Raw genomic sequence first — 17,081 nt, 5'->3', positions numbered from 1 at the left:
ACTTGGCCTCAAGGCCTCTACCCCTTGAGCCCTGATTTGCACGAACACCCTGTGAATAGCTTTGATTAGAAAGGAAAAACCAGCATTTGGTCCAAGTGCTGCTCAGCACTGCCCTGCATCCAGCAGGGACAGGACGCCACTCTAATCCAGTGCTGTTTCCTGAGAGACTGGGGCTGAGCTAGGCTGGGGAGGAGATGGCAGGTGGGCCCAGCCAGGGCTTGGCAGCTGCTGATGCCCAGACCTAAGAGGCTGACCCCACATTGGTTCATGGCTCTCCCTGGCTTGTCTGTGCATGCGTGTGCCACCCCAGGTTATTAACCCCTCCCATTATGCAAGGCACCCGGGGCACACTGTGCCAGCCCTATGCAAGAGATAGGCATCAAAAGGCAGAGAAAGGAGGGGGGGGCAGAAATGTGCTCAGTCCAGCCCCTGCCCATTGGAGACCAGAAGTATTACTGTGGCTTCAACTCTGTCCCAACACACACACTCCACTTTCTAATTCATCTGCTTACATCCTTTTAAAAGTCACAGGCCCCTTTAGAATCTATTGAAAGCCAAGGTCCCTTTCCCAAGCAAAATGTACCTATAGACCAAGTTTTTCACTTAATCTCAGAGTCTCTATGAACCCTGAAAGCTTCCATGAACTGCGATTAAGAATTTCTGATCAGATCCAACCACTTCATTTTACTGTAAAGACACTCAGGTCTAGAGAGGGCAAGTGACTTGCCTACGGTCACACAGCAAATTAGTAACACAGCCCAGTCTGAAGTCAGGGTTCCAGACTCCTGGTTCAGTGTCCTTTCTGCTCCCCTGGATGGTGTCTCCCTGCCTTTTCTCCCCGTGGTCCCTTCTCCGTCCGTCCTCTCAGGGCACAGCGCAGACGACAGTGCAAGCAGTGTGTGTTCAGTAAATGTGGTCATCAGGCCAGCTGCAAGGCAGGCCAACTTCATTTAGGTGGTTCCTCCCTGCAGGGCTAGAGCAGACATGGTTTGGTTCTGAAGACGTGTAAGGGGGACTGGGTCAGGGGTTGGCTGGTTCCTTTCCACGCTGTGCAGTCTGAGAGCTCAGGTCTGCCCCAAGTGACGTGCCGAGAAAAGTGTCCTCAGGTTACAGAGCAGAGGGTCCTGAAGCATGTCCAGCCTTCCGCTAAATGCCAGTCAGGATCTCAGCTTTTAACGTCACCTCCTGCCATCTCTGTTCCTCCTCTGCTCTGGAATCTACTCTGGCTCCCTAGTGCCATCGCATCAGATTCAGATTCCTTCCCTGGTGTCTTCCCCTGCATAGGATGAGCGGTCTCTGCACCAGGGCCATCGCTCCTGTCCTGTCCCCCGTTGGTGTGTGTGGGCCTTTTGAGAGGTGGGGAGGACACTGGAGTGGGGATCTTGCTCTGCCTCACCAGCTGTCTCTGCCCCCAGGACTGCAGTGCAATGCATCCGTGGACCTCATTGGCACCTGCTGGCCCCAGAGCCCCGCGGGGCAGCTGGTGGTTCGACCCTGCCCTGCCTATTTCTACGGTGTCCGCTACAATACCACAAGTAAGGGGGCCTGTGGAGGACCGACTTGGTGGAGACGGGGGAAATAATAATGACAAAAACGATAATAACAATACCTCTCGTGGATACAGCAGCCACCATTTACCAAAGGCCAGCTCTGCTCTGCTGGGCACTGTGTGTTCACATTGCGGATTCTCACAATACCCCCGGAAGACACTGTATATAACTGGATAGTGTTCATTATGCAACTGAGGCCTCTGAGCCTCAGAGAGGTTAGGAAACTTGCCCAAGGTCACCAGGTGGGAAGAGGTGAAGCTGGACTTGCATCCAGGTCTGTGTGACACTTCCTTCTGCAGTTGACAAAGTCAACTTGAGCCTCCAACAACCCCATGAGGGAATCCTCAGAACAGGCCCAACTTTGGGATGAGAACCCTGAGCTGAGAGCTGTTATGAGGCCAGCCCAGGTTATGAGCCTGGAGGCAGAGGACTCCAAGTCATGATCTGCAGCCATGTTGGCCTCGCATAGGGGCCCACAGGTGGCATGGGGGTATGGGAGGACTAACCCAGTGTTCAGATATTTGATCCCTTTGTAAACACCTTGCTCCCCTGAGGCCCTAAGCCTCCACCTCCAGGCTTTGCAGCTACTTGCCATGTCACCTGTCACCCTCAGAATTAATTTGCTCTCCCCTGTCAATGACTCACAGCCCCTGCCTATTAAGACAGCAACACCTGCAGGCCAGAGTCCCGACCTGTCCAAGGGGAGGGGGGATCCCGGGTGAGCCCTTGGGTCGGGTGGGCCTGAGTTCAGAGCCCCAAAAGGGTACAGGGGGGCCACAGACACCATGTGGTTCACTCTGAGACAGGCTATGTGACCTTTAGCACCTCCCCCCCTTATGGCCCTCTGCCCCCTTTCTGAGGATGGCGAGGGATGGATGACATGGCTTCTAATACTTCATTAGCTCAAAGCTCCCAAGTTCCATCTCCTGCCCCTCTCTCCTTTACGAGCTGGACTAAGGTTAGGGTTGGGGGCTGCAGCCAAGAAAGGGTTGGAGGGCCCTGGGGAGGCATTGGGGCCAGACAGGAGGCTGGAACAGCCAGACCAAGCAGCTTCATGTGCCTGGAACCCACAGAAGGAGAAGAAAGACTGGTAGGGGTGTGGGGGGACATCAGGCAAGAGGAAGGGCAGAAGGACCTCAGAGGGAAGCTTGGGGTGTACGGCGGCCAGCCTCCAGTTTAGTAAGGCCCATTTCACAGTTAGCAAATGGAGGCAGAGGCTGTTAGCTGCCCAGGGTCACAAAGCTTAGAAGCAGGGCCACACTGAGAGTCAGAGCCCTCCTGCTACTCCACCCACAATGCTGTGTACCTACAGGAAGGAGGCAGCACTGGGGCTGGTGCATTATGGGGGTGTGTTGGAGGGAGGTCCCCCTCCCTCTCAGGTACCAGGTCCTGCCTTTCACCTCCAAAGTGATTTTCATGTCTAGCCCTCCCTGCCCTCAGTCCCAGTGCCACTGTCCCTGTCCAAGATACCCGATCTCTAACCTTTGTTTTGCATCTGACCCCAACACACCCCTGTTTGGAGTCACCTTTTCTATGACTCCCCATTGCCTCCATGGCCAAGTCCATACCCCTGAGTGGGGCTGGCCAGGCTCTCTCTAGCTGAAGCCCCACCAAATTATAGCCGGCCCTGGCCACTCCCTGTGAGCTTCCTCCACTCTCGTCCCCAAGGATGACTTGACACGCCCCAAAGGGAGTGTTTTCAGAGCTTACTGCCTGGGCATGTGCCACTCAATTCGCCAGCCCTGCCTTAAATGGAAGCCGGGAGTCCTGGGTTCCAGCCCCAGCTCCGTGTGTAACTGGCTAAGGAGCCTCGGCATTCGCACTGGGCCTCAGTTGCTCCACCTGCAGGGTGAGAGGGAGGTTTGGGTGGGGTGCTCTTCGGCCTCCTCTGTCTTCCCTCTGTGATCCCAGGAGAGGAGGTGGGGGCGATGGTCCCTAGTCGTGGGGGTTGGGCCGGCAGATCCCCCTCTCCAGATGCCTAGTGCCGAACAATGAGGAACACGCCCGTGTGATCAACAGTGAGTGAGAACCCAGAGTTGCACCTAATCATTAAACCCTAATTAATTTATTTACTGATGAGGTGCTGCTGGGACTTCCTGGCCTTCTCCTTAATGCCCTCCTTCCCGCTGCATCTGATCTTCAAAGACATGGGGAGAATTTCCAAAAATATCCATTTTCCCATGATTCTCCGGGAAGACTGCTCAGCTCAGCAATCAAAGACAAGGAGGTCGCATCCTCCCTGGCAACGACTCCCTGCTTGTCAGGCCTGTTTTCTTTCAGGATCGCCTCCTGCCTCCCCACCAAAGCCTGCTCCCTCTGGATGACCCGGCCGGGTAGGGACTCCAGTTCCTGGCCCCACATGTGGGGTGTGAATGGGGGGGGGCTTAGGCTAAGAGCATGGCTCTTGTTAACCCCACCAGTACCCCCTTTGATAGGGACAAGTGACACGTTCTAAGTCTTATGTAAATACAGCTCCAAGACAATAATAATAACAATCACAGCTCACGCCACCTGCCGGTGGAGCTCCAAGCACTCTGCATAGTCAACTACAATGCTCACTCAACCAATCGGCAGAGCTGTTGTTAAGATCATTCTGGTCTTTCAGGTAAGGAAGTTGAGAGGTTGTGTGACTTGCCCAAGGTCACACGGCAAGTGAGGGATGGGGCCAGATTTTGAACCCAGACTGTCTGGGTGGAGAGCCATGCTCTTAACACGGCTTTGTTCTGCCTCGCTTAGGCAAGAACCACTCCGCCAAGTCCCTTTCTTTGCAGACACAGCAGAGACACTGGATCCCCTGGTTCCTTGCCTCCCCCCAGACCCCCCTGAAAACCCTGTCACTAAGCTCTCAGCCCTCTGGTAGCTTATCCTTCATTTAGCAATTAGGAGAGAATGAGCAGCTTCGTAGCCACCTCTGCCCAAGGCTCAACTCCGCTGAGACTTGGGTCCACTGGCAGAGAAGCTGAGCAGAGCTTAAAAAAACCCATTTAGCCTGTTTCCCCACTGGCCTGCTACAGAGGCGTGAGCGGCCTTTTAGCAGAGGGGCTGGGGAGCAGGGTTAGCAAGGAGGCCTCACAGCCTTGCAGCCCTGGAGGCCAGACCCTGCCTCCCTCTCTCGGTGATGCAGTAGCATCTCCCCCCACCGCCCACACCATCATCTCCCTCTGGTCCTGATGCTGCCAGCGGAGAGGCAGCTCCCAGGCTGGACGGCCCCTTGGGAGTCCGCTAGTCCAGCCCTCCCTGGTGCACATGAGCAGAGGGGCCCCAGAGGCCAGTGGGCCCCAGTTCCTCATGCAGCACAGCAGCACTGAACCGGCCCTGGGCCCCCACCTCTGTCTCCCACACACTACTCTGCCCCTGCCGGGCCCCAGGCTCAGGGACTGGGACTTAGGCAGTTCTCCCAGCTGTCCTCCTGCCCCATGACACAAGGGTCAGTGGGAACTGGGGAAAGGCCTGCAGCAGGACAGAGGCTCCAGCGGAAATGGCTCAGGACTCAATTCCCTTCCAGCCAGTTCTGCCTGGAGTGAGGAATTAAGTCAAGAAAATATCTTTAGAGCCACTGATGCTGGACGGGGTACAGGGTGGGACAGGACTACCTTTACCAGCAAAGGAGGAAGACTTGAAATTGGGATCTCTCTTGTCCCTTCCCTACTGGGTTTCAGAGTCCTGGTGACACGCCCAGGGGGGCCCTTTGTGCAGCTCTTGTCATCCCAGAGCCTGAATCCAGGCCTCAGACCACGGAGCTCTTCCCCATCCCTAGATGGTGACAGGTCCTGGGCTGTAGTCCAGCTGATGGCTGCACAGACCCCTCCCCTCCTTGGGCCACTCTCTGTCTTTTCTCCCCACTGCCATGTGCCAGTCTGTGAGCCAGCTGTAGAGGTCCTAATAATGAGACACTTGTTACGTGAGACCCACCCCTGTGAGGTCCCCAGCACACCCCTGCTATCTGTCATTTCCTGTCCCAAGAGACCTCTACCAGGGATGTTCCCAACATGGGGAAATGCCCCCATGGGGGCCTTCCCCGGCACCTGCCCCGCGAGCCTCACCCCCGTGGAGCACGTGAGGACCCCTCACAAGAACCTCACTGCAATAGTCACCATAGGACACCCTGTCATTTCATTGTGCCACGTGAGCTGCCACCACATACCCTTCTGCCATATCATGCCCAGCCTGGGGAGTGAGATTGACTCATCAGACCTCACCATTCGTTTCTGCTGTCACGTGAGACCCCAAAATGGGAAAGTCCTCAGAAGGGCACCCACCACATAATCTGCCACCACATAAGGGCTTGCAAGGGAAGAGCCCAGTGAGCTGGTCAAGACTGCCCAAGGGCCAGTCTCATGGGCATGATCGTGCCAGCACGTGTAGGCAGAGCCCTGCCCCCATGGTCAGGCGCTGAAGTCCACACTGGGCCCCTATTGGAACAAGGGGGCAGAAAGAGGCAGGAAGCTGGGGTAGTAGGGAAGCCCCTCTCCCCAGCTTCACCAGCAGTCAGGCCCTGTGCTGGCCCAGGTGGATGGATAGATGGACAGGGGGAGGGGCAGACAGATCCCTAGTTGCTATTTGGGAGAGGAACCGCGGGTCACTCTGCCTCTCTCTCCTTTGTCCAGACAACGGTTACAGAGAGTGCCTGGCCAACGGCAGCTGGGCCGCCCGCGTGAACTACTCAGAGTGCCAGGAGATCCTCAGCGAGGAGGTGAGGCTGCCATGCGGCTACCAGGGCCCCCAGCCGAGGTCGTGCCTGCTACTTGGCTGGGAGCCGGTCAGGGTGGGGGAGCCAGAGGCTGATGGCAAGGCCCTGGGAACTCAAGCTCATATATACAGGAGGGAAGCTGTGCCACGTGGGCAGTAGGCAGTGGGCAAGCTGATGCGAGGAGTCCTCGTTCCTTCCTTCCTTCCTTCCACCTGCTCACTGGGACAGGTTTTCATCCATTTTCCACCTCTCCCGCCTGAGCGACATATCCAGGTGCAGCCAGGGGCTATATCAGAATCGAGGATGGGAGTGGGGGCAGTGCAGCTTGAAAAAGCCCTTTTATTTATTTAATCCTCACCCGAAGATATTTTCCCATTGATTTTTAGAGAGTGGAAGAGAGAGGGAACGACAGAGAGAAATATCGATGGGAGGGAAACACATTGATTGGTTGCCTCCTGCACAAGCCGCGACCAGGGCCCAAGCCCTGGAGAAGCCTGCAACCGAGGTACATGCCCTTGACCAGAATCAAACCTGGGACCCTTCGGTCCGAGGCTGACGCTCTATCCACTGAGCCAAGCCAGCTAGCCTTCGAAAAAGCCCTTTGGAGAGCCTTTTAAATAGGCAAATGTTTTTGAGAAGATGTTGCTTACACATAATATAGAATTCAAAGGTACAGACGGGCATACAGAGAATGTCTCCCTCTCAACCCAGTCACTGGGATCTCTCCCAGAGACAACCATTTTGACAGTGTCTTTTTAAAATATATATATATATATATATATATATATATATATATATATATATATATTCTTTATTAGTTAAGGTATTATAAATGTGTATTTTTATTGATTTCAGAGAGGAAGGGAGAGGGGGATAGAAACCTCAATGATGAAAGAGAATCATTGATTGGCTGGGGATGGAGCCTGAAACTCAGGCATGTGCCCTGACCAGGAATCAAACCTGAGACCCTTCAGTCTGCAGACCAATGCTCTATCCACTGACCCAAACCGGCTAGGGCTATTTTGCCAGTTTCTTAAATGTTCTCCCAGAGACATTCCCTGCATATTCGAGTAATTAGGTGCCTATATTCTTTTCTGTTTTCACCCAAACGTTGCATATTATACACCCTGTTCAACACCTTGCTTTTTACATGTAAGCATCCACCTTGGTGGTTGTTCCACACCAGTACATAAAGAGCAGCTTCATTCTTTTTTACATTTGCATAATATCACCTCCTGCAGATGGACTGTAATTTATTTACCCATTTTTTTATTCTCAGTCTCTGGTTGCTACCAAGTGCTGCAATGCATAAACTTTCAAGGTTGAGATTTGGCAGATGCATGGGTGTATCTATCTTCCTGGTGTTGCTGCCCTGCCCCCCTGTCCCTGCCCCTACATCTCCACCCACCCCTTCAGTGGGTGCTGAAGAAGGGGGTCATGGAGCTGGAAGCCTGAGGCAGAAGGGAAGATGTGCCAAGCTGTCTGAGGAATGTCAGGCTTCTGGGGTGTAGAAGAGGGGCTGGACCAGGCAGTCCTGGGAATTCCTGTGCCTGAAGGATCTAAATTGGATGGGACCCTGGAGACCCTCCATCCCATCTTGCCTGGGAATAAGAATCACCGGAGCACTTGTTCAAAAACAAGCCAGCCCCCAGCCTTGCCAGGGCCCTCCCCACTCCCAGGACTCCCCATTTCCTCTCGGAGCTACTGCAGTTAACCGAGTTTGGTTTCTCAGCTCTGGGCCCTGGATAAGCCCTAATGAGGCGCCAGTGCCCAGAGGGATTGATTGTAGGTCATGGACTGGCAGACCAGCCGCCTGTGAAATGGGAGTTGTGAGGGCGCCCAGAGGCCAGGCTGGGGAGGAGACCGGCCCACAGCCCTCACCACCAGAAAAGCCCCAGTGTGCCACACCGCGCCACCTTCCTCAGTCCCAGTCTCCAAACTGGACAGGGACAGGGTGCTGGTCAGGCCCCCAGGGATGGGCTGTGTCCACACATTTCTCGGGCATCCCAGCGGCTCCTGTAGGTAGCGGTGGCTTTCTCTCGGGAGGTCAGACTGTCTCTCGGGTGTCGTTAAGGTCTCTTGGAGTGTCACATCCTGGGTGTCTCTCTGGGTGTCACGGACCACCTTTCAGGGTGTTGCTGACCATCTCTGCCCATCTCTTGAGGTAACATTGCCATCTGCCCAACACCCTCTCGGGCTCTCTGCACGGTGACCCCCCACCCCCACCCCCAGATGGCTTGCTCCTCCTCAGACGGCATCAGGCTGATGTGGCAGCTGAGACAGGGCTGGAACCCCGCCTGGGCCTCTAAGCCAAGGAGCCACGCAGGGAAGCCCTTGAATGGTTTGGTCCAATTCTCCCCTTTCATCCTCATGAGTCCCCATCCTCCCTCCAGAAGCCCAGGGCAGGGAGAGCGCCTCTGTTCTCCGTCCCTGCCTGTCCCCCAAGAAGTGCAGGGTCAGGGGACAGGGGAAGCAGGGTCTTTAAGACCAAGCAGCACTGGAATGTGACTGCCAGCTGGGTGGCGTGGGCCGATGATGCAGCCTCTTCAACTGGAAAAACAGAGACAGAAGGACAGTCTCAGAGGGCAGTTATGAGAAAGAAAAGCAGTGACATCTGTAGAGTTCCTGGCTCCGTGTCCAGCATACAGTAGGTACTTAATAAATGTACCTACTCACCCCAAACCACCCCAAACCACCTTGGCACGGCCTGATGGGGGGGGGGGCTCACAGCAGGTGGTGGTGGAGGGGCTCCCTGCACACTGTGCTCATCTCTCACCCGGGCCAGGGCTCCCACACGTTATTACCCAGGGGCTTCACCGTGCGGATTTGTGGAGAATTTAATAAAAGTAATTAAGCGCCAGGCTGGACGTGTGCATAGAGTCTCCAGATTTGGCATCTGCTGCCAGGTACTCAGAGGCCCTCCCCATGTGCACGGCCCCCTTCCTCCCGCTCTGTCTCTCTGGCCTGCCTCCATTTACACCTCGCTGGGTCTCAGCCCCTCCGAGCCTGAGTTGCTAATGTGACTTCCTGCCAGGTTCCTGAAAGCTTCTGCCAGGGAAACCAGCCCCTAGAGCAGAGCCTCTGAGCACTTGGGCCTGGGACCTCAGAGGCCCTGCAGTGAAGCTGCCCCTGGGCGGGGCCGGGGAGAGGGGGAGGGAGGGTGTGGCTCAGATGGCTGCTAGATGTCCCACTGCAGAGGCACGTCCCTTGGGTGAGTGAGTGTGGGTCTCAGTTTTCTTATCTGAAAGATGGGTGGGGCTGGACTTGATCCCTCAGGACCATCGATATATGAAATGAATGAAGTTGTAACGTTGGGGACTTTGTTCTAGTCCTGGGACAGGATCCCCTTCACTTCGGGCAGGGGTGGGACCTAGACAGGGAATTATAGAACCTGAGAGGGGTTCTGTGGTCTCTACCGATTCTGTGGATGCTAATCGACAGCCACTCTCCCCGTCGCTGATGGAGGCAGGCTTCAGCTACAGCAGGAGGGAGTGAGGGGTGATGGAGGAGGTGGTGGCTCCACCCAGAAGTGGGGGGAGGACGGAAGTCCTGGAGAGTTGGTGTCTGCACCCCCCGGGGCCAGAGAGTTTGACCTGAATGGAAATGTGTGAGCACCCCTGTGAGCCATGCACACGCGTCTGTGCATGCAGAATGGGGTCCCTGTGTGATGTGGAGAGTCAGTTAACAGACATTCGTCCAACAGCACAGAGCAGTGGACAGAGAGTGGGATTCAGGGACAGACAGACAGGGAGACACAGTCCCAAATTACACAGTGCTGCTCCAGGACAACGTGAGGCACATGGGGCTCAGGGAGGGGGGAACTACTGTTAGCATGACCCACTCTGTCCCGGCCACCGTTGGGTCTTTGCTCACAGGGCCAGTGGGCGCAGGGGTGGGGCTGTGCGGGAGCCTCACCTCTGCCCTCTCTCTGGCCTCAGAAGAAGAACAAGGTGCACTACCATGTCGCTATCATCATCAACTACCTGGGCCACTGCGTCTCCCTGGTGGCCCTCCTGGTGGCCTTTGTCCTCTTTCTGCGGCTCAGGTGAGCAGTCCCTGGCACTGTCCCTGGGCCTTGAGCAGGGGGAGAAGTCAGGTGCAGGGGCTGCTGGGCAGGGGAGTCCCGCCCCTCGCCTCCGTGGGAGGGGGTAACAGCTGTAGAGTCCCAGGTCTCTGGAAACCTCGGACAGGGCCACTTCTGACCTCTTGCCTAGTAACTGCCAGGGGCAGGCAGGGGGCGGGGGGATGGCCAAAGCATCAGGCTGAGAGCAGCAGGGAGATGTCCCACTGGAGGTCTGTGTGTTTTCTGACCCTCGAACCTGGAACCACAGGGAGGGGAGGAGTGCCCATGGGAGAAGGGCAGCCCCTGGTCCTGGAGCACTGGCTGTGGCAGATTCTGCCCCCAGAGCTGAGGTCTGGGCGGGTCACAGGTAGGAAGGGCCATGTGTGACTTAGCCGGTCAGCCCCACTCTGAGGTTCAGTTTCCCCACCCATATGTCTGGGCTGGAGTGGTGCTTGCGGCCTGTCCCTCCTCCTCTCTCCCCTCCCCTTGCTCCCAACACCCACCTCCCCTGCTGCCCCTAGGAGCATCCGCTGCCTCAGAAACATCATCCACTGGAACCTCATCTCGGCCTTCATCCTGCGCAATGCCACGTGGTTCGTGGTCCAGCTCACCATGAGCCCCGAAGTCCACCAGAGCAACATGGTATGTCCTGGAGGGGCAGGCCCGGGCTCAGAGGACGGGTCCGGGTGGGGCTGTCCTGGAGGGGGAGGGGCAGGGCCAGAGCCAGGCCCTGGGGCCCACAGAACAGAAGTGGCCCATCCTGCCCAGGGGAGGCCCCAGGCCCAGGGTGGGATGCGGGTGCTGCCCCCACCTGTCCCCCCCCACACCCCCCAACCCACCCCGCTCACTGTCATATCTGGTGGGGGCGGGGTGGCAGGGCTGGTGCAGGTTGGTGACAGCCGCCTACAACTACTTCCATGTGACCAACTTCTTCTGGATGTTTGGGGAGGGCTGCTACCTGCACACGGCCATCGTGCTCACGTACTCCACCGACCGGCTGCGCAAGTGGATGTTCATCCTCATTGGCTGGGGTTAGCCCCCCCCCCCCCCCGCCCATCCCAGGCTCCCCTCTCCTCACCCAGACCCAGGCCAGCTGGCTGCAGGGCCAGGTTAGGGTGACAGAATGTACACCACAGCCCTCTGCCCCTAGCTGGGGGAGGGGAGGGAGCATTTAAAGGAGGTATGTTGGAAGAGTGGGTCCCAGCTCTACCCTGGGGACCCCTGCCTGCCTCCAGGCCCTGGGATGCACTGAGGTCCTCCAGGCCCCGCTGAGTGGCTCTGTGACTGCGCTCTCTTCCCCAGGTGTGCCTTTCCCCATCATCGTGGCCTGGGCCATTGGGAAGCTGTACTACGACAATGAGAAGTAAGTCAGCTCCTTCCTTCACTGCCTCAGGGGCCCTCAGCCCCAGGTCCAAGCTCTCAGCCCAGCTCTGCCTGACACTCCTCCAGGGCCTTCAGCAGTCACCTTCCCTGTCAGGGCCACAGTTTCTTCATCTATAAAGAGAGAGAGCTTGGGGCTGGGCTCAATCCGAGGCTCCCTGGGGTGCTCTGCCTGAGGCGGGCGGGGGCCGGGGGGGGGGGCGGGGAGCTGGACAGGCAGATCCAGGCAATTTGCTCTCTTGGGCTCTCCCAGGCAGAACCACAGGAGGGTTACCGGCTGCCTGTGGAGCCAGACTGTTCAGTGCCTGAATCGTGGCTCCATCACTAAGTAACTGTACAACCTGGGTGCTATACTTACTATAGCGTGCCTCAGCTTCCATGTCTGTAAAATGGGCATCTTAATAATAGTGCCTCCCTCACAGGGTGTGGTGGGGATGACATGAGTTAATATATAGTAAGCATTTAGGATTGTACTTGGCACATAGTATATGCCGTACAAATGTATTCTAAGACTTACTAGCAACTGATCCAGACAATCTCAGAGACCCCTTCCAGCTCTGAAGTCCTGAGGCGCCTTAGTGAATGGATACAGGTGTTCCCAGCTGCCCCTGACAACAAGGCTTCCACTCAGGGTTCTCAGCCTTGGCTCCCATTAGAGTCACCCAGGAAGCTTTAAAAAGTACCAGTGCCCAGGCTTGACACCTCCAGGCTTGGATGTAATTGGTCCAGAGTGTGGCCTGGGCACCGGGATGTTTTTTAACTGCCCAGGTGATTCTACTGTGCACCTGAGATAAGAGAACCACTGAGATAGTGGTTTCAGGAACCCACTGTCTGACTGGGGTTCCAGGCGGCCTCCATCAGTGACAATTCTCCCCACCATCGTAGAGTAGGGAAGCCACCATAGCCTCACTGGGATGGACAAGGAGCCTAGAAAATTATGCTCATTACTTACCAGGGCGATCCTTCCTGACTCTGGGAGACGGGTAACTGACACACCACTGTGGGCCAGAGTCCCTGAGCAGGAGCATCGTAACCCCTGGGCGATGGTCTGTGCCTGCAGGTGTGCAGGAGTGGGTGTGAGCACAGGGGAGAAGAGGAAGGACTTTTCCCCAAAGCTGCCCAGTAAGCATCCTAGAGGGAAAAGGACGCCTGAGCTGGAGAAGTTGGTCTGAGTGACTCTGGAGCCCCACCTTGTGGCAAGATGCTGCCACTGCAGCAGGAGGAATCCAGACTTGAGGCCAGGGGCTGGAGTTGACTCCAGACAGCTCACGTTTGGTCTGCACCATGTTTTTTGAATTTGTTGTCAATCTTTAAAAAGTCAAGATTTTCCACCTAAAGATCTCAGTTCTGGTTTATGGAAGCATCGTGAGATCTAGGCACTGCGGGGCTGCATGCCCACAGGACCCTCCTCTAGGCAGGAGGTGGGATTTTCTGTGCGCCCTGTCCCCCTCACTCCCCTGACCTTCCTAGAGCTTGCTGGAGGGAGCTCAGGAAAACGCAAAGCAAGTCTGCCTCCTGGGACGGTGGGAGCTATGGAAGCTCTGCCTCGAGGCTGGTCGCACTGTAGACTGGGAGACTGCTAGCTGTTGGGGGCCGCTACGTGACAGGGGCAGGGCAAGGCACCACCAGTGGGCTTGTGCCAGAGACACAGTGGGGACTGAAGGGGGCAGTGGTGTGTTGGGCCCAAGCCTGCTCCATTCAGACATCTTTTCCATGATCTCCCTGCCACACGGCCTGCTTCCAGCTTTACATCCAATAATAGAGGATGCCGACCATGCTGCAGATGGGATAACTGAGCACTGTGGTGGGATCAAGTGGCTTGACCTTTGGCCAGGGTTGGAATTTCAGCACCCAGAGCCTGGTTTCCAGCCCCAGTCCTGCCCTGGCCTAGCAATGCCCCTCCCCTATGCCACTGAACTGGACCCGGATGGCCCCCTCCTCTCACCTCCTATCTGTGGCCTTCTAGGTGCTGGTTTGGCAAAAGGCCTGGGGTTTACACCGACTACATCTACCAGGGCCCCATGATCTTGGTCCTGCTGGTAAGAACCTGGGTGGGGGGCAGTCGGGAGGGGCCATCAGAGCCGACTGTGGACCCCAAGGATCCCTCTGCCTAGAATGTTCGAGTGCTAGTGAAGGGGGCGGGAGAGCAGCAGGGGGGACCAGGACCAGGCCTGAGATGGCTAAGTCCCTAACATCTTGCACACACACATGCCTACACCATCCCACTGTGTGCTCGCTTGCAGATCAATTTTATCTTCCTTTTCAACATTGTCCGCATCCTCATGACCAAACTTCGAGCGTCCACCACGTCGGAGACCATTCAGTACAGGTAAGTGGTCCTGTGTCCCCCACCCCTGGGGGCTCCAGAGATCCCAGTCCTTACCCAGGGTCTTCCCACAGGCCTGACAGTCCCTCCTGAAACCCCAGCCCCCCCATCTCAGACACTGGGGACTGACTCCCACCCCAGCCCCCTCTGGGGTGGGCTGTGAGTCTGGCTTCCCCGCCCTCCACCAGGAAGGCTGTGAAGGCCACTCTGGTACTGCTCCCCCTCCTGGGCATCACCTACATGCTGTTCTTTGTCAACCCCGGGGAGGACGAGGTCTCCCGGGTCGTCTTCATCTACTTCAACTCCTTCCTGGAGTCCTTCCAGGTACCAACGCCTTCTCCTCTGGGCCTGCCCCCACCCTCCACCCCACACCTCCAGGGGTGGGCATCCTCCCAGACAGGGGCCTGGAGGGGCAGGACACGGGGGAGGGAACGGGCTGCCCGGAAACTGAGTGGGGCCACTGAGCCCAGTCCCTTGACCCGCCTTCTCCTCCACCCCAGGGTTTCTTCGTGTCTGTGTTCTACTGTTTCCTCAACAGCGAGGTAAGGACCCTGGGCTGGGGTTCAGAATGGCAGGAGGCCTGTTGGGAGGAGAGATGGTCTGCAGCCTCCCTCTGCCCCCCACATGCTGGGCCTCCTCCCTGCCCCCAGGTTCCTTTAGGGATACCCTGGAGGGTCCGGGCCACCTGCCCACGCTGCTCCTGCCGTGGCAAGCCTACTCCTTTGCTCGCTTAGGCAGTTGACATTGGGAGGGGGGTAAGAGCTGGGGCCTCAGCCTTATCAATGGGTCTGTGAAATGGGTTGTTGAAAGCCAGGAAGCTGAGCCCTAGGGCAGGGGATGCATGTGGATTGAGGGTAGGGGTCCTTCATGGCAAAGACACTGTGTGGGTTAGAAAAAGGCATTCCTTCCTCGGGACACCTGAGAAAACAGACCCAATGTTCCTGTGGCCCCCTGTGCACCTCACACCTGTGCACTGCTCACCTGCATAGCTGTTTGCCTGACAGCTGCTTGTGGCAGCCCTCAGGGAGGGAGGGCCCTCTTGTGACTGGGCTCAAACGTTATGGTCTGCTCTATGCCCACAGGTCCGCTCTGCCATCCGGAAGAGGTGGCACCGATGGCAGGACAAGCACTCGATCCGCGCCCGGGTGGCCCGCGCCATGTCCATCCCCACCTCCCCAACCCGTGTCAGCTTTCACAGCATCAAGCAGTCCACAGGGGTCTGAGCTGGAAGGCCGTGTCTGGAGGGGACCAGCTCCTTCCCCACCCCATACTGGCCCTGAGACCTGGGAGGCCCCTCCCTGACCCCCAGCTGAGCAGGAGTTCTGGCCTCTGGGAGCAGCCACAGTCTGGGCCATGGGGCAATTGGAAAATAAGCTATAGGACTCGGCTGGGCCCAGGGCCTCTGGCTCCCCCTGGCCCCCAGTCCTCCCTGGCGAGTGGAGTGAGAATGGGGAGCCAGGCCATCCAAAGCAGCACAGGGGTCTCTCCAAGAGGTGTCCTCCCAGAGCACAAGGTGGCCAATGCACCGTGGGGGTATTCACTGCCCCTCTTGGAACAGCATCCCAACCACGGAGATAATGCCTCCAGGCCTTAGCAATGCCTTCCAACAACGCTGGGAACCAAGGCTTGCTGTCAGAGCCCTGGAGACGTTAAAAATCGGTGGCATCATCAGACATCAGGCTATGTGACCAGAAATCCTCCCACGCCACCAGAACGTCATCTGGCCCTGTGGCGCTGCCACCAGAAATGCCCTGCATTGCTGCACCCTTGGACTTTTACTGCCCTGCCGGCCACACAAGCTCCCTCTCCCTAACCTCCTGCCCCAGGTGTCTCCACCTTTGTGAGAAGATGGGGGCTGGGGTGTGCCCCAGCCAAAGCCGGTCTCTCTGTGAAGGGGCGGAGAATGCAGAGGACCATCCAGCCTGCTGACTGAAGTGACCTGGCCTCTGGGCAGCCCCTCTGCTGGTCACAGAGAGCTTGTTGCCCCTGGATGTCCTCTGGGGCAGCACTGTTAGCTACGCAAAGATAGGAGAAAGGGCAGGACCCTCAGGCCCCAGTGCCTGGAGCAGCACAAGTGGCCCTTGGGTCAGCTGATCACATCCACCCCAGGCATAGACTGGCCCAGCCCTCACTGGACAGCCAGGGCTTTGGGGGTGCAGGGCTGGGAGATGGGGGTGGCTGATGTAAGTAATAATATTTCTCTTTTCAACCAGCATCTGTGAAGTTCTGCACTGTGCCGGAGCTGGGTGGAAAGGGTCTGCAGAGAAATGGAGGCCACTTTGAGGGTTCAGGGCCTCTGTGTGTCTGGGAAACACACACACCCATCAAGGATGGGGTGCTAGGTGAGCCCTGAGGGCTGGTTGAGGACTAGGTGGGTCCTGCTGGCCCAGGTGATAAGGACAGCTTTTGTCAGGGGGTGCATGGTAGGGAGAGACAGGCTGTGGGTGAAAGATGCAGGTAAAGGACATCGTGGGCAGGGGCACAGCCTGAGCAAAGGCAGGGCGATGGAGTGTCCCAGCCCCAGGGGAGAAGCTCAGGTGGAAACAGGGAGCAGGTGAGGGTGGGGGCCAGGAAAGGAAGGTGGCAGGAAGGGTAAGTGCACACAGGTCATCACTCCTCTGGGCAGCTGGAACTTAATCCTGCTGGACACTCGGGCAGCCGAGTGGGACACACGCCTCCACCATCCCATCGAGGATCGAGGGATGTTTATCTACCAGCTCCTTCAGTCAGGGGGTGAAGGCTGCTACCAGGGTCACTAATCCTCCTGCACTTCCCATGGCCACTTGGGCCACAAGGAGGCCCAGAGAGAGCGTCCAGTCACAGCCGGGTGTGGTGGAAGCCGGTGTGGGCGGTGTCCTGGGGGACAAAGGGGAGGGAGGGACAATGAAACTCCCAGCAGCACACACAGGGCCAGGGCAGCTGGGCCTTGCCCCGGGGTCTCTGACCACACTTGCACACAGGGCGCGTGGTGTTGGACACCAGCACAGGCTAGGATGATGGGTACCGAGAGCCCTGAAACTCCCTGCAGGGAAGGGAGGTGCAGTGAGTGGGGGTCTGGTCCAGGGAGGAGCT

General features: G+C 57.3%; 1 protein-coding gene across 1 annotated transcript in view; it reads left to right on the top strand.

Annotated features, from left to right (window-relative positions):
• The window catches only part of CRHR1 (corticotropin releasing hormone receptor 1), a 38,429-nt gene extending 22,037 nt beyond the window's left edge, over positions 1-16,392 (top strand). Inside the window, exons 3-13 of the mRNA XM_036340666.1 lie at positions 1,416-1,535; positions 6,158-6,243; positions 10,179-10,285; positions 10,825-10,945; positions 11,181-11,334; positions 11,606-11,666; positions 13,650-13,722; positions 13,927-14,012; positions 14,198-14,333; positions 14,510-14,551; positions 15,092-16,392. Of these exons, the coding sequence (XP_036196559.1) occupies positions 1,416-1,535; positions 6,158-6,243; positions 10,179-10,285; positions 10,825-10,945; positions 11,181-11,334; positions 11,606-11,666; positions 13,650-13,722; positions 13,927-14,012; positions 14,198-14,333; positions 14,510-14,551; positions 15,092-15,232 (1,127 nt within the window). The 3' untranslated portion in view covers positions 15,233-16,392. The remainder of the gene's footprint in view (positions 1-1,415; positions 1,536-6,157; positions 6,244-10,178; positions 10,286-10,824; positions 10,946-11,180; positions 11,335-11,605; positions 11,667-13,649; positions 13,723-13,926; positions 14,013-14,197; positions 14,334-14,509; positions 14,552-15,091) is intronic.
• The last annotated feature ends 689 nt before the right edge of the window (positions 16,393-17,081 follow it).

Source organism: Myotis myotis, unplaced genomic scaffold, assembly GCF_014108235.1.
Source record: "Myotis myotis isolate mMyoMyo1 unplaced genomic scaffold, mMyoMyo1.p scaffold_m19_p_17, whole genome shotgun sequence".
Lineage (NCBI taxonomy): Eukaryota > Metazoa > Chordata > Mammalia > Chiroptera > Vespertilionidae > Myotis > Myotis myotis.
Note: the sequence above shows the minus strand (reverse complement) of the source record. Positions and strands in the feature narration are given on the sequence as shown.